Below are 15,391 nucleotides of genomic sequence, written 5' to 3'. Positions count from 1 at the left end.
TTTAATCTTCCAGCACACATTAAGAACATTCCATGCTGTGACTAAAACCACCTGGCTTCCAAAGTGTAATAGTTAATCTTTAAAGACAGTAGTATCAGTCAGGTCATTAGGGCCAGTAGAAGGGAATGGATCATATTCAAACTGTGACTTAAAATAGCCAAGTCACATCTGAGCCTTCCTGTTGCAGCTCCCCTTCCCCGACTTTCTAGGTGGATTTAGGTTACCTGCCCTTCCATTGACTCACCCTGGTTCTCAGATGACATTTCAAGAACCTATGATGCCACTTGAGCTACCTGTTATTTTTAGGTCTGGAGTTACTAAAGAGGAGCAGGCAGATTCAGATTAGGGGATACAAAATTGATTTCAGCATCTTCCTACTTTTTCAGTCTTTCTCAAGAACTCCTGGCATCCTCGCTGCCTATCTCTTCTAGGACCATACTCATAGGCAAGCAAGAAAGATGCAGTGCTAATACAGTTAGTACGATAGGTTAAGTCCATGGGCTCTGGCACCAGACAAGCTGTATTCATTTCCAGTATCTCACTGAAACTATTCTTTTGAAGGTCACTGACTATGTCCTTATTGAAAAACTCTAGTAAACTTATTGTGAAACTTGCTTCTTAACTCACTGTAGCATTTGTCACTGACGATTGTCTTTTCCTGCTTGATATTCTAGTTTCACTTGGCTTTTGGATACCATGTTCTTATTCTCCTACTTCCCTGACCGAATCCTTCTGGTTCCTCTAATAGCTATTTCCACTCATTCTGCTATTAAATTTAGGGATCTTTTCTTTTTAAATACTCTCCTCTGGAGAGCTGCTGCAGTTTTACAGCATTTCCTATGACCTCTGTGCTCATGTCTCCAAGGTTTATTATCTTCCCTTGGGCTCCAGTCTTCATAGCCCTGTCAAAAGGATATTTCCATCACATTTAATTCAGCATCATTTGATTAAATCTGCCATATTACCCTTTTTGGAATCAGCTTTAGCTCACTCCTCTCTTTTTCTCATCATTTTCACAGGCTTCAAACCTTAGAGTCATCTTTTGATGTGTGCAATGAAGAAGTTAACGACTGAGTTTTACCAATTCTTTCTTTGAAATGCCCAGTAATATCTGCTTCATCACTCTCATGTTAACTGTAGCCCAGACTCTTGTTTTCATGCACCATCATTATCACAATGCCTTTGTCTTTCTCTTACTTGAGTCTCTCTATTTTCCCATTTTTTTTTCCCTTGGAAGAATAACCTCAGCTCAGAACTCACCATGGTTCATTTCCCCCACAAGTCTAAACTCTTTGCCTTGCTTTGCATGTGTGCTAAGTTGCATCTGACTCTGTGTGACCCTATGGACTGTAGCCTGCCAGGCTTCCTGTCCATGGGATTCTCCAGATAGGAGTACTGGAGTGGGTTGCCATGCCAGGGAATCTTCCAGGGGTTGATCTTCCAGGGGATTTCTGGTGTCTCTTATGTACCCTACATTGGCAGGTGGGTTCTTTACCACTAGAGCCACCCAGGAAGCCCCTTGCCTCACTTTAGTGCTTACTGTAAGTTAACCCAACTTTACTAACAAATAATGTCCCACAGCTTTAGATATGAGCTCCCTCTTTAATCAGCAACCTCTGTGCTTATCCCAGGCTCACATGGTCATGCTCTTCCCCTAATTTAGGAAGTTCTTTTCCTTACCCTCCTAAATCCTAGCCATTCTTTGAGGCCAGGGCCCATCTTTTCTACGAAATCCTCTCTAACTCTGGCATTTAACACTGTCTCTCAATACTCAATATCTATAGCATTTTCAGACCGTTCCTCAGTGAAGCTTTAAACTATATTCGGTATGTATTAGTTTTAAGCTATTTATTTTCCCATAATCAGGTTGTAACCTCCTCCAGGGCAGTATCTTAAGGCAGTGTCTTACCGTTACTATGAGCTCATTTTGTTAAGCTAAATGAGAAAGACTTCTCAGTCTGACTGAAGTCTGGTAATAAACCCGAGATATGGTTAACACATGTGATTATGTGGTTAACTCATAAAAGTAAAAATGACTTCAGTTCAGTTCAGTTCAGTTCAGTCGCTCAGTCGTGTCCGACTCTTTGCTATCCACAGCAAATCGCAGCACACCACGCCTCCCTGTCCATCATCAACTCCCGGAGTTCACTCAGACTCACGTCCAACGAGTCAGTGATGCCATCCAGCCATCTCATCCTCTGTCGTCCCCTTCTCCTCCTGCCCCCAATCCCTCCCAGCGTCAGAATCTTTTCCAATGAGTCAACTCTTTGCATGAGGTGGCCAAAGTACTGGAGTTTCAGCTTTAGCATCATTCCTTCCAAAGAAATCCCAGGGCTGATCTCCTTCAGAATGGATTGGTTGGATCTCCTTGCAATCCAAGGGACTCTCAAGAGTCTTCTCCAACACCACAATTCAAAAACATCAATTCTTTGGCACTCAGCTTTCTTCACAGTCCAACTCTCACATCCATACATAATCACTGGAAAAACCATAGCCTTGACTAGACAGACCTTTGTTGGCAAAGTGATGTCTCTGCTTTTGAATATGCTATCTAGGTTGGTCAAAACTTTTCTTCCAAGGAGTAAAAATGACTTACATTTCAGTAAATGTTTACAATGTCCCAAACATTACCATGTACATTTATGAGCTTTTTATATGGTAAAAAATCTTCATTTTTCAGATGAGGAAACTGAAACTTAGGGACATGAAATGACTTACTTAGAAGCTCACAGGGCTGAAAAGTGGAAGCCCTCCACTAAACCCAATGCTTTTCAGTCTTTTTTTCTTTTTCTTCCTTTCATGAAGATCTAACTTTATCAGTGTATGGGGAGGATTAGAGACTATGATCCAGAGAAGGCTATGGCACCCCACTCCAGTACCCTTGGCTGGAAATCCCATGGATGGAGGAGCCTGGTAGGCTGTAGTCCATGGGGTCGCTATAAGTCCGACACTAGTGAGCGACTTCACTTTCACTTTTCACTTTCATGCATTGGAGAAGGAAATGGCAACCTACTCCAGTGTTCTTGCCTGGAGAATCCCAGGGATGGGGGAGCCCGGTGGGGTGCCATCTATGGGGTCGCACAGAGTCGGACACAACTGAAGTGAATTAGCAGCAGCAGCAGCAGAGACTATGGGATCTATCAACCCCAATTCATTTAGGTTTTAACAGAGTAATGTTTGGAGTGCAGTGTGATGTCATCTTGTATTTAGTCTTACTGTTCCCTTTCTGATGAAAAGCACCAGCCTCAGTTTGGTTTTCCAACTCAAGAGACCAGGAAATCATCTTCAGCATTGCTCTTTCCCTCACAGTCCTATGACCTTTCATCATTAAGCTCAGTCAATTTTACTGCCTCTATTTCTCTTGAATTCATTCCCTTCTTTTCATGTCTGCCACATCTTAGTCCAAGCTACCAGCAGTTACTATCTCTTTAAGGGAATCTTTACATCTACTTCTACTCTTATCTTCCCCAACTTGTTCTCCAGTTAGAATAAGCTTTTCTAAATGCAAATCTGATTATGTCTGTGACTCCCAAAGCACTTTATCAGGCTTCCAGCATTCATATAACAAACCCCTAAAACTTTAGTACAACCAACAAATGCTCTTTGTGATCTGACATCATCTTACACCTCACCCCACTTTCGCTCTTGGTGTCTGATTCATTCTTTCAGCATCTCAAATATGCCTGCTTCTTCCCACTGCTGGCTGTTTTCCTTACCTGGAACACTTCTGTTTCAGTTCAGTTCAGTTCAGTCTCTCAGTCGTGTCCGACTCTTTGCGACCCCGTGAATTGCAGCACACCAGGCCACACTTTTCTTTACTTTTCTCCTATTTTACATTTATCCTTCCTTCACTCTTACTGCAATTATAATTTTCTCAAGAAAGTGTTCTTTGACCTTCTTCATCAAGACAAACCTCTCTATAATGTATAATCTCTTAGCACCATGCAAGGCTCCTCCATCACTTAGGAGTTGCACTTCGCATTTACTTCTCTGATTACCATTGGTTTCTTTCCCCCACTAGACTAAAAGTTCCTTGCTGCTACTGCTGCTGCTAAGTCGAGTCAGTAGTGTCTGACTCTGTTCGACCCCATAGACGGCAGCCCACCAGGCTCCCCCGTCCCTGGGATTCTCCAGGCAAGAACACTGGAGTGGGTTGCCATTTTCTTCTCCAATGCATGAAAGTGAAAAGTGAAAGTGAAGTCGCTCAGTCATGTCTGACTCTTAGCGACCCCATGGACTGCAGCCTTCCAGGCTCCTCCATCCATGGGATTTTCCAGGCAAGAGTACTGGAGTGGGGTGCCATTGCCTTCTCTGAAAGTTCCTTGGGGCAGGGCTAAGTTCAGCCCCTCACACAGATCTAGCTCATGATTAAATACTTTAAAAATACATGCTTAATGATTGACTTAATGAATGAATAATCACTACTGATGACTACCAGTCATTTCAGTTTGGCTAATGGTTTGATGTCAATTTGTGGACACCCAACCTCAGTTGACTCTTTCTACCACTGTGCCAACAATAATGGTATCCTAGATTTGTGGTCACATGATTAGTGAGTGAGCAAACCTACAGCTGGCACATTGTCACAGTCACTCTTAATCCCCACTTAAGCACGTGACTTTAAGTTATCAGCATCATGTCTGTTTATAGTGAAGAACTACAAACTAAAATCCTCAATTCTGTCCTGAAGGGCAACATAAACATTGAATTCCCAGTACTGGGCAGATGTTGAGGCAGTTCAGCTCAAAATAAGAAAGCACCATATTTAAAAAGCAACTGTATGTAAGAGCCGATAAAGTACACTGACGAGCTTGAGACAAAGTGTTCTGATTCTGGCTCTTGTTCTAATTGATCTTTGGCATAGTGCAGAGCATGACCAGAAGGGGGTCTGGCTTGGGTTCCATCCATGTACATTTATTTCTGAATTACCCAGAGGGCCTTTTTATAAACCAGTGTTGTCTTTAAGACCACTGTACAACATGAGCTTGGAGGGTAATATAATAAACAAACTGCGTATTTTCAATATGATAACAAGATGAAATGGCTGCTCATCAGATTTTTCAAATGACATTTGAAAGGGTCAAAAATATTATATGAGTATGTGCAAGAGACAAAAGACAGATTAAAAGATGAGGATTAATCACTTTTACGTAAAAGACTCAAGGGTATAATGATGAGCTGCAGTTTATCTTAGAATGTCATTTATTTGCAAAATGCTACCAAGTAGCTCGGTAATAATTCACAGAATTCATAATGACTTAAAAGACTACTGCCTTAATGGAATTTTTTTTTCTATTTTACTTATTAAGATTGCCTTAATAATTCATGCATGGCAATACCTTTAATGAGCAACTAAATCTCACGTATCTCATTTAAACTTGGCAACTCTGCTGACAGTTAATATAGTCTTGTACCCCTGAGCCAGCAATTGTAGAGGAGCCCTGGGCTGTTAGTAACCGAAACCATCCCATTTATGAAAATCCCAGGAAAACTTATGCCCTAGATGAATGGCTAAATTTTACGATCATTTGCTAGGAAGATTTATTCCTTCTTCATTTGTGGAAGGGAGAGAATGATAATGAGCCCAAACTATAACTCCTATTCCATGGACTGCTTTGGTTGCTTTGCTTCTTTCTTAAAGGCAGCAACTGATTATCTTTCTACTTAGATGGTGAAAAGAGAGAGAGGCATGTAACACTATCCCACCAGGCAAGGTGAATTCTCTGCTTTTCTCCAACACGAAAGCCAATATACAGATAGTTTAGACAACTTTTCTACCAGCATCTACCAGTCAGTTTTATAAGATACTGTCATTTCTTAAAGACACAAGGAAGAAGCATTCACAATTGTTTTTCACATAAAAGAATGCTCCAGGTGGTAATTCTCAAGATACTGCTCACAACAAAATTTCAAAAGTAAACAGTAATTTTAGTACACATTTGTGTGCTACATCCATTTAATATACCACTCACTGCTATATTTACAGTAGTCTAACTGACAGAAAATAGACTCCATTTAAATCCATTAAGACTTGTTCTTGGCATAATGAACTTGTTCTTGGCATAATAAATTAGAGAAGCTTACTGATCTGGCACTGTTCTCTTTCATATACCATTTGAAAAATACACTAGAGATAAAAGTCAGTAAAGACCTGGATTTGGGGAAAACACAGAACAATGTCGCCATAAAAACTGATGTCTTTTTTACTTATTTACAGCACTTTAATAAATTCATGCATGGCAATATCATCAACACGTAACAAAATCTCATATAACATTTAATCTTGCTGTTCTGAAATTGGACATGAAAATTATATTGCATTTGGGTTCACTACATGCAGAAACATTCATACCTGGTGTAAGGCGGGAGAGGCACAGTGATTCTGGTCCACTTGTTGAAAGTATCTGACACCAGGATGCGCTGCAGGTGATAACGACTGCATTCAACATTGGTAGGCAAACAGTCCCTTATCAATGGATGCCAGGACAATCCAAGATCTATCGAGTATTCCAATTCAATAGCTGAAACAGAAGGCATTATTCTGGTTAGAAATACATATCTGATGATCCAGGAACCATGATTACTTATGTTTTCATATGTTTTAATTTATTGTTTTATATATAGTTAAAGCGATCATAGTAACAGTTAAAATTGATATGTTTATTATTTAATCTAATAGTTATGGCACATATGTTATACAAATATATAAACTAGATATCACTTACATATTATAATAACTATAGTATATTTTGTCTGTTTATTTAAAGGTCAACATACAAATACAGAACATAGCAACCATACGTTACAATGGTTCCTTTTAAAATAGTTTTAAAAAATTGAGCAGATTTCTTAAAATTTAACCATTCTATAGGGATCCTGACCAACTTATGCCAAATTTTCTCTTGATTAGGAGAAACTCCTAAGAAATTGAAAAATCTCTTTTATACTCTTATATAGCCTTGCTTTGTTGTGTTATGGAATATACTGGGAAATCAGAGAAGTAAAAGAAGTAGCTGAAAGTCATGAAATTCATGCCCAAATGGGCAATCAGGCTGTGGGTCTACAGAACGAGATTTTTTTCCTTTCTCTTCCTCCAAAACATTCAACCTATACCCTATGTTTTATATTTCTCTCTCTAGTCCCTTCTTGACATTATAAACTACTTCAGTCCACACCTCCCTATTGAAATTGCCTTCTCTAAGACCATGATTCTCAGTCTCGGTTGCACAATGAAATCACCTGGGTACATTTAGAAAGTACCAATGTCAGAGTCCCATCTGCAGAGATTGGGATTTCACTCTTGTGGGGCAGGCCAAGATGTTGGGAGGTTTAAAGTTCCCTGGGGGCACTTTCCTGTGCAGCCAGCGTGGTACCACTCACTGCTCTAAGGCTCCTGGTGGCCTTTTTAGTTAAATACAATGGCTCGTCTCACTATTCATTGTTCCTGTCCTCCCTTCAGCACTGGACATTATTGATGGCTCCCTGATTCTTGAAATGTCCCTTTCTTTTGCAAGACATTATTCTGAATCTCCTGTCGTATTTCCTTCCGACTTCTCTGCTAACTAGCCCAGCTATGGGCATCTTTCCAGCCTCCATCTCTGGCCTTCTATTCTACACATACCCTCCTTGGGCTTCAACTACTATTTCTGTGCCCAAATATCCCAATTTTGCATCTCAGAGTTGGTTTTATTCATTCAGCAAATTTGTTCAGCCTGGCATTGTGCTGGATGCTGGCATAGTGTGATGAACAGTACAAAGTTCCTGTTTTCTACATTGTAAGCCCTCCACATTAAAGGATATCTCTACCTCAAACTATTTGCACCAAACTAAATAAAAACTCATTTTCTCTCATAAATAACATCTCTTATTTATTTATTTGAAATTGGAGGATAACTGCTTTACAATATTGTGTTAGTTTTTGCCACACATCAACATGAATCAGCAATAAGTATACACGTAAACATCTCTTCTTAACTACCAAATTCTCTCAGTGACAATGCTCCTGCATTAGTTTTCTGGGTTTAAAATTTAGAAATTATTTTAGAAAATTTACTTCTTTCTTCTTTACCCTTTATGTTCAATATGTCACCTGGCTTTGAGGTCTGCTGCTGCTTTCCTTTTGGTCTTCAGTGTATCATACTAGTTTTATCTCTTCTATTTGTGTTCATGGCAAGTAGTGCAAGTTTTCATCACCTCCTACAGAGATATCCACCAACACTTCTTTGCCAGGATTCTTCTTTACCCACCTTCATTGGTTCATGGGCTAATCTCCTTAAAATCCACCATACTACCCCCCTGCACTCATGCCCCCTTATTCATGACTTTGTCAAGCACAAATTCCTATGCTTGCCTTTTAATGCCCTTCTTAATTTGATGCCAACAAAGATTAGCCACTTTCCTCTTTTATTTTTTTATTCAGTTCAATCTTTCTCAAGAAGTTGCCCTACTCCACAATAGAAAATACACATGACTGGGCTTACATGGGCAGAGTCTCAGTCCTGGTTCTGCTGCAGTCTGGCCGGCCATGTCATAACTTACTTCTTTGGTTTCTCATTGATTGTGTCTATGGACAGTGGGTGGGTGTCTAGGACCGAAAAGTCCCTTTGTGTTTTCAAAATTAGCACTCTGTCCTCCTCCATTAGATGCAAATATTGTCTATTCAGGCTTGTCTGCTTATAGTATTCCCATGGACCAGGAGAACTCCCACATTATGCTATCAGACCAGCTTGGGGTATCTTCTTCCTCACTTACCCTTCAAATTCACTCCAACTATCAATGCTCACTTGATACTTAGCTTCTTTGTGAAATTTCCCAAACTTCTAGGATTGGCCATCCATTGGTTATCTCTCCCTTGGCTGAACTCTCATTACAGTTTTGCATTAGTACCACTCCATCAAGCACTTGATTTAGTCATTTATTGGACTTTAACTTTCTGAAGCATCCCCTCAACTGGACTGTGTGAAGACAGGCTATATACCTTAATACTTTCTCAAGTTCCACCTCTACTGACTAGTTTATGCTGATTGATTGAGTCCAAGGTAGAAAGAGCACTTCTGAGCTTTTCCCTAAGATCTGTCCATTAAGTTCAGCCTAATGGAAATATGAAAAATCTGGATTTTGCAGGACCTTGGAAGTAACAAATTTCTCCAGATTTTAGGCCCCAAGAATCTAAAATAGAACAAGGTCCTTGTGAACATTCTAGTTTAGATCTCTTGGAAGAACAGTGATACAGGGTGGCGAAAGACTAGGAAGTCCCCAGAATCTTGATGGATCTGCAAATTCCAGTGAAGTGTCCGATTATGCAATGATGGCAGCATTTATTGCTCCTAAGATAGGTCCGTGTATGTGTGTGTGTGTGTGTGTGTGTGTGTGTAAGGTATGTGTGTAGGTGTACAACCTAGAAGATGAAAACTAGTTACAGTCAGGGTGGTTTAGACTAAACTATGATCCACAATGGCAGAAAGTATTAGGCAAAATGGTAACAATAAAATTTCATGAATCCTGGGAGAATGGAAAGGAGACAATAACGGGACTAATCTAAAACCCTACGAATTAAAACACGTGTAAAACCCTGTGTGTGTAAATCCTACTGCTGACTCTGACATTCCTTATGTGATGACTCTTTTAGTCTGTAAATATGATACCTAAAAATTCTGGATTTAGGAAGGAGAGGTTGGGATGTATGGAGAGAAAATGTAGAAAGAGTTAGTCGCTAATCGTGTACAACTCCTCGTGACTCCAAGGACTATGGTAGCCCTCCAGGCTCCTCTGTCCATGGAATTCTCCAGGCAAGAATACTGGAGTGGGTTGCCATTCCCTTCTCCAGGAGATCTTCCTGACCCAGGGATCAAACCCAGGTCTCCTGCACTGCAGGTAGATTGTTTACTGTCTGAGCCACCAGGAGGAGAGAGTAATGAGGAAAATTACATTACCATATGTAAAATAGATCACCAATGGGAATTTGCTATATGACCAGGGAACTCAAACTGCTGCTCTGTAACAACCTAGAGAGGTGGGATGTGGAGGGAGGTGGCAGGGAGGTTCAAGAGGGAGGGATATATGTATACTAATTCATGTTGGTGACTGCTTCATGTTGATGTTTGGCAGAAACCAATACAATTCTGTAAAACACTTACCTTTCAATTAAAAAATAAATTAAATAAATCTGGAGTTACAAAATCATACAAATCTTTGGGTATCACATATATAAAAGAAGTCTTCATGAACATATACTTAAAATAAGTTTACATTCTGAGGCTTTTTAAAACTCAAATTACCCACAACATTTTTAAGAATGCAGTTGTGGTTGGACTGAAAGTGCACTTGTGTTTTACTTAGAGACTTCTTGGAGGTGTAGTTCAGTCCTTTGACTGTGGCAGTCATGGATGCTCATTTATACATGCTTGTTGCTCCACCTAGGAAGGTAACACTCACCATAACAAGAATCTGTGACCGAGCAGGAGGCAGCAAAATCTATCTGTAGGAAGGAATCCTCATTCACAGCAATGTCCGTGGTGACCACGTAACGGGTGCTGGCCTTTTCAATGAAGACAAGGGCATCACCTGTAGAGCCGCACACAGGCATCTTGGTGCCTCCGGGGTGAAGCAGCCACTTCCTACTATCCAGAGTTGTGAAATCATCCTCCAAGACTGTATTGCCAGAAATATTTCCTCCAATGAGGATCTGAAATATATTTTTTAAAGAAAAACTTTTCAATTTGGTTTTGAGACATGAGAAAGTTCAGTCCTTTTTTTGTTTGTTTTTATCTGTCAGATTGCTCAGAACTGGCATTATTCAGCAAGCATAATGTTAGGGGGCCTTTCAGAATGCTCCTATTTATGTGGTCTGCTTGCCCATCTGGCAAGAAGCTACAGAAACAAATTGAAAGACTGACAAAACCATTCACAGCCTTCATGGGCCAAACTGTGCCTTTGGAAACTACATGCACCCAAGCTGGGAATGCAAAATTTGGTTATATGTGATTTTTCCAAGTAAAATTTCTATTTAAGAACAGTTGTATCCTAAGGCATTTCAGTTCCAATTCTTTGCAGGGATTCTACTGTTTTTTTAACAAGTTCTTTGAGTTCTATTGGATATGCATTTTATTATGTATGAAGATCCTTTAGAACTGTTCATAAGGATGTTAGGGAGATTTACTTATTTTTTTTCTTCAAAGGTTAGGAAAGAGGATATGGGAACTACTGTATGTGGCACAAATGCTAATTTGCACATTTTCCTTTTCAGAGAATTATAGCCTTGAATCACGGTTAATAAAGTCCCTCTAACCATATGGCAGAATCCTCTATGAGCAGGACCTGGGCCTTCTATTGTGTCATTCATTTTTATAGGCTCAGACATTTGAGGAACCAGAGAATGAAAGGAAGCTAAATGCCATATCTAATCTAGTAACATGCCCTTGGGTAAGTCACCCAACTTGTGGGTCCTGGACCTCCTCTACTGAGCAAGGGGTTGGCCTAACTGCTTTCTAAAGCCACATTCAGTGCAAATGACAAAATTATAATAGTTAATCTTGAAGGGACCGACCTGGTCGATAACCCAGGGACTGTAGAAGTGCCCATTTTCAGATGGTTGCCACCAGCGGAGGCGAGTAGAAGCAGAACGGGCTTTCAGAGGTATCTCCAGGGCGATGTACCTGCCCACATTGCTGGAGTTGCTGAAAAGGAACTCTTGAAGGAGACTCCACGAGAGGCCACCATTGAGAGAATATTGTAGAAGCACAGGTTGGCTCCTGGGATCTGGAACACCTTTACCACATCCTAGTCGCATGAAGAACTGCACAAATCTGATACAAGTAAAATTTACTCTAGACAAATGCACAGGGTAATAGGAGGAACTCAAAGCTTTAATGAACACGATGATTTAATGAACATTCAAAGTAATTGTTCCAAAGTTTGATTTCCCTTTTAAATGTGAAAGGGAGTTAGTAAAATGTGAAGTCTGATAAAGGCTACTCTGTATCCATATTGATATTTGGTATCCCTCCACCCCACCACCCACCAACAAGGGAGTGTCTGAGGGATTTGAGCATTTATCCTGCCCTCTGGCTATTCTTTAAGAAGATGGCAGCAGTCCAAATTTGGGAGTGTGTATTGCTATCTATCTAAGATAAATCTGTATCCTTGTCTTTAGTATCTGAAACTGAAAGAATGCAATTAATATAGTTTATGTCATTTATCCACAAAATCATCCATTCCCATTTTTTACCAGTAGTTTTTCAGATCTCATATTATTGGTTTTGTGAGATACTTTTAAATTCACCAGTTGTAGTATCTCTTTTTGAAAGGCCAGACATTTTTTGGAAGAGGTGTGTTAAGCTTGAGCCTCTTGTCTGCGTTTTGTGCCAGGAGCAGGGGAGCATGAGTGTGGGGTGGTGTGGATGGTGGGCAGTGCCAGCCTCTGACTCTTGCTGCATCTGGGACGGCTGATACTGGTCATCGAAAGATGTGGCGGTCAGCCAGTGGCAGCCTTCCCAGCTGGCAGGGAGGTGGACAGAGTGGCAGCTGGGCTGCCAATGAAAACCAGCTCACATGTTATCTTTGGCAGGAGAGCTGTTGGTTCCTGGTCTGGCTGCTGTGCTAGCTGGTAATGCAAAATACATTTCCTATGTAACCCAATACACATACCCAATTATGAATGCATGTCAAACATATGAAATATATTGGGGCATATAATAAAAGTTATCAGTTTCATATATAAAATCATGCATTCTTCATGGGTTCCTCCCCTCCCCCATATCCACTATCAGGACATTCATTTACCTTATAACCCCGAGAAAACTGGGATTTTACATGGAGCATTTTGAGGTCAATATATGCAAATCCTACACAGCATGCTACTGAGATGAGATAAATAATAGAGTTTTTAACATTGGATTAATGAAAAAAATACATGATTACTGCCTTGTAAAGCTTTTACCTATAAAAACAATAATTGTTTACAGAGAAACACTTTTAGTATATTGTCTACTTGTATTGGGAAAATGTTTATATTAATTTAGTTATAGATAAACCATGTAAGAATTATTTAGAAAAGCCTAATAATTTCTAAATTAGAGAATTCAGTTGCCAGTGATAATTCTTAGATAAAGAGCAGTAAATTAAACCATATGCATTAAAATAGAATGGGGATAAATAAAATTTTGCTTTCTATAACTGTAAAATTATTCTTATTGATAGAATTATATTTTATATGAAGCATGATCAAACTTATAATTCAATAAATGAAACAACTTAAGAGAAAGAGGAGGATATGTTAAAATATATTTTAAGATACTCTGAAATATTTCAAAAGATAGAACATGATTTCTTTATTCACTTGCAAATATAGGTCAGGGTTCCATTTTATACATTGTAAACTGTATTTTTTATTTTCCTGGCTAAGTTTTTGGCTCATCAAATGATCAAGGGATACACATCTTGACAGGACATAATCCTCGGAGCCAGTTTAAAATGTTTGCTTCTGAGTGACTGTGCTTAATTTAGAAAATGAGTGACTCGAATGTATGAGCAAATCATTGGAAAGAAATGCTTATAAACAACAAGCCTACGCTTTAGACGTTCTTAAATTGTTAATAGATATAAAATTAATGGTGAATAATCTGTGAGCACACTGAATTTCAATCACGCTTTCTCCTGAGCATGGTAAATAATTTCTATATAGACCAGGTGCTACTGAAAAGTAGTCTGTAGACGGTGGATAAAGAAGATTATGTTCTTAAAGTTAAAACAAGGTAAACATTGTCATTTCCTGGTCACCACCTAGTAGACCAGGTATTAGCCTCTTTCTGTTTAGCTCCGTTTCATTTCTGATCTAGTTATTGCATGATCTCTCTCAGTTTTAGAATGAAAATTGTGTAAACTGTGTCTTAATGGAGTCTTTGACAAGCCAGAAGCATAGCATTTCCAATGGGAGGCCTTGTCCTTGAGATCTCTGCTTCTTTTTGACTTGATTACATTCTGCTACTTTACATTACAAGGTAGTTCTTCAACAGCATTTAAAAATGATTACCTAGCATGTGATAAATCCAGATCTCGTGTCATCAACATGCGTAAGCCATCTTCGTTGAAAAAGAGGTTGTTTCCACTGGAAAGGATTCCACACTTCCGAGATGGCTTTCCACCACTCATTAATAAGAATCTATCAGATTCTAGCTGACCTGAAAAGAATGGAAAATGTGGTTTACCTATGACCCCAAATATAGCCACATATTTTTAAAAATAATATGCCAAATGCTTTGTGTAGTTTTAAAATATGAAGTCACAAATATTTAAGTCATAGATTTGGGGGTAAGAGGTCTTTTCAACATTTTAGCTTGTTTGAATTGTTTAACACTGGCTGTATAATTTAAGGGTCCACATGACAAAGGAAGGGGGCCTTTCCCTAGTATCTATGGTCCAGCCAAACTGTTCCTTCCATTCTGCTCCTCTGCAAAAGCAGACACTGGCTGCTCAGAGTGCGTCAGTTCAGAATTAAAGAAGGGTAATGAGACCTTTCCACTGACTTCTTTACTGTGTCCTTGCTACTGAGAGGACAGTATCAGGCCAGTGTTATACAGTATTTTAAAAGCTACAGTTTTAATGTGAGAAATTTCAGTGTAATTTAATATTTCCTATTAAATAATGTCTTTTGAAACCAACTCACCAATCTCTTCAGTTATTGACCTTTTTCGATTGTGGTAAAAGGCATAATACATTAATTTTGCCATTTAACCATTTTAAAATGAATGATTCAATGGCATTTAGTACATTCATAATGTTGTGCAACCATCACTGCTAGCTAGCTCCAGAATTTTCATTACCCATAAAGGAAATCTTGTATCCAGTAAGCAATTGATCTCCATTTTCCCCTCACCCACCCTGGCAACCATTAATCTTCTTTCTGTTTCTACGGATTTGCCTGTTTTGAGTGCTTCATAAAAATATGACACGTGTTTGACGTCTTCTACTTAGCATAATGCTTTCAAGATTCATCTATACTGCAGCATGTATCAGTATTTCATTCCTTTTTATAACTATTATTCCACTGTATTGATATATCTAAACCTAATTTTAAAGTATACCTTGAAGCCATAGATACATTGCAAAACATTCACAGGCAACTTGGGGAAAAAAAAATTAATCCCCTTTTTCTAACCTAGATATGGACTTCCCTGATGGCTCAGTGGTAAAGAATCTGTCTGCAATGTAGAAGACGTGGGTTTGATCCCTGGGGTGGGCAGAACCCCTGGGGAAGGAAACGGCAATCCACTCCAGTGTTCTTGCTTGGGAAATCCCATGGACAGAGGAGCCTGGCGGGCTCCAGTCTATAGGGTTGCAAAGAGTTGGACATAGTGACTAAATCACCACCACCATTCTAACACAGATAGCTATC

At 39.4% G+C, this 15,391-nt stretch overlaps 1 protein-coding gene across 1 annotated transcript in view; it reads right to left on the bottom strand.

Moving 5' to 3' along the window:
- The window catches only part of RELN (reelin), a 549,751-nt gene that overhangs the window by 54,124 nt on the left and 480,236 nt on the right, over positions 1-15,391 (bottom strand). The window contains exons 43-46 of the mRNA XM_070369659.1: positions 14,030-14,177; positions 11,546-11,804; positions 10,435-10,684; positions 6,353-6,521 (exon numbers count right to left, since the gene is read on the bottom strand). Of these exons, the coding sequence (XP_070225760.1) occupies positions 6,353-6,521; positions 10,435-10,684; positions 11,546-11,804; positions 14,030-14,177 (826 nt within the window). The remainder of the gene's footprint in view (positions 1-6,352; positions 6,522-10,434; positions 10,685-11,545; positions 11,805-14,029; positions 14,178-15,391) is intronic.

Source organism: Bos mutus, chromosome 4, assembly GCF_027580195.1.
Source record: "Bos mutus isolate GX-2022 chromosome 4, NWIPB_WYAK_1.1, whole genome shotgun sequence".
NCBI lineage: Eukaryota > Metazoa > Chordata > Mammalia > Artiodactyla > Bovidae > Bos > Bos mutus.
Note: the sequence above shows the minus strand (reverse complement) of the source record. Positions and strands in the feature narration are given on the sequence as shown.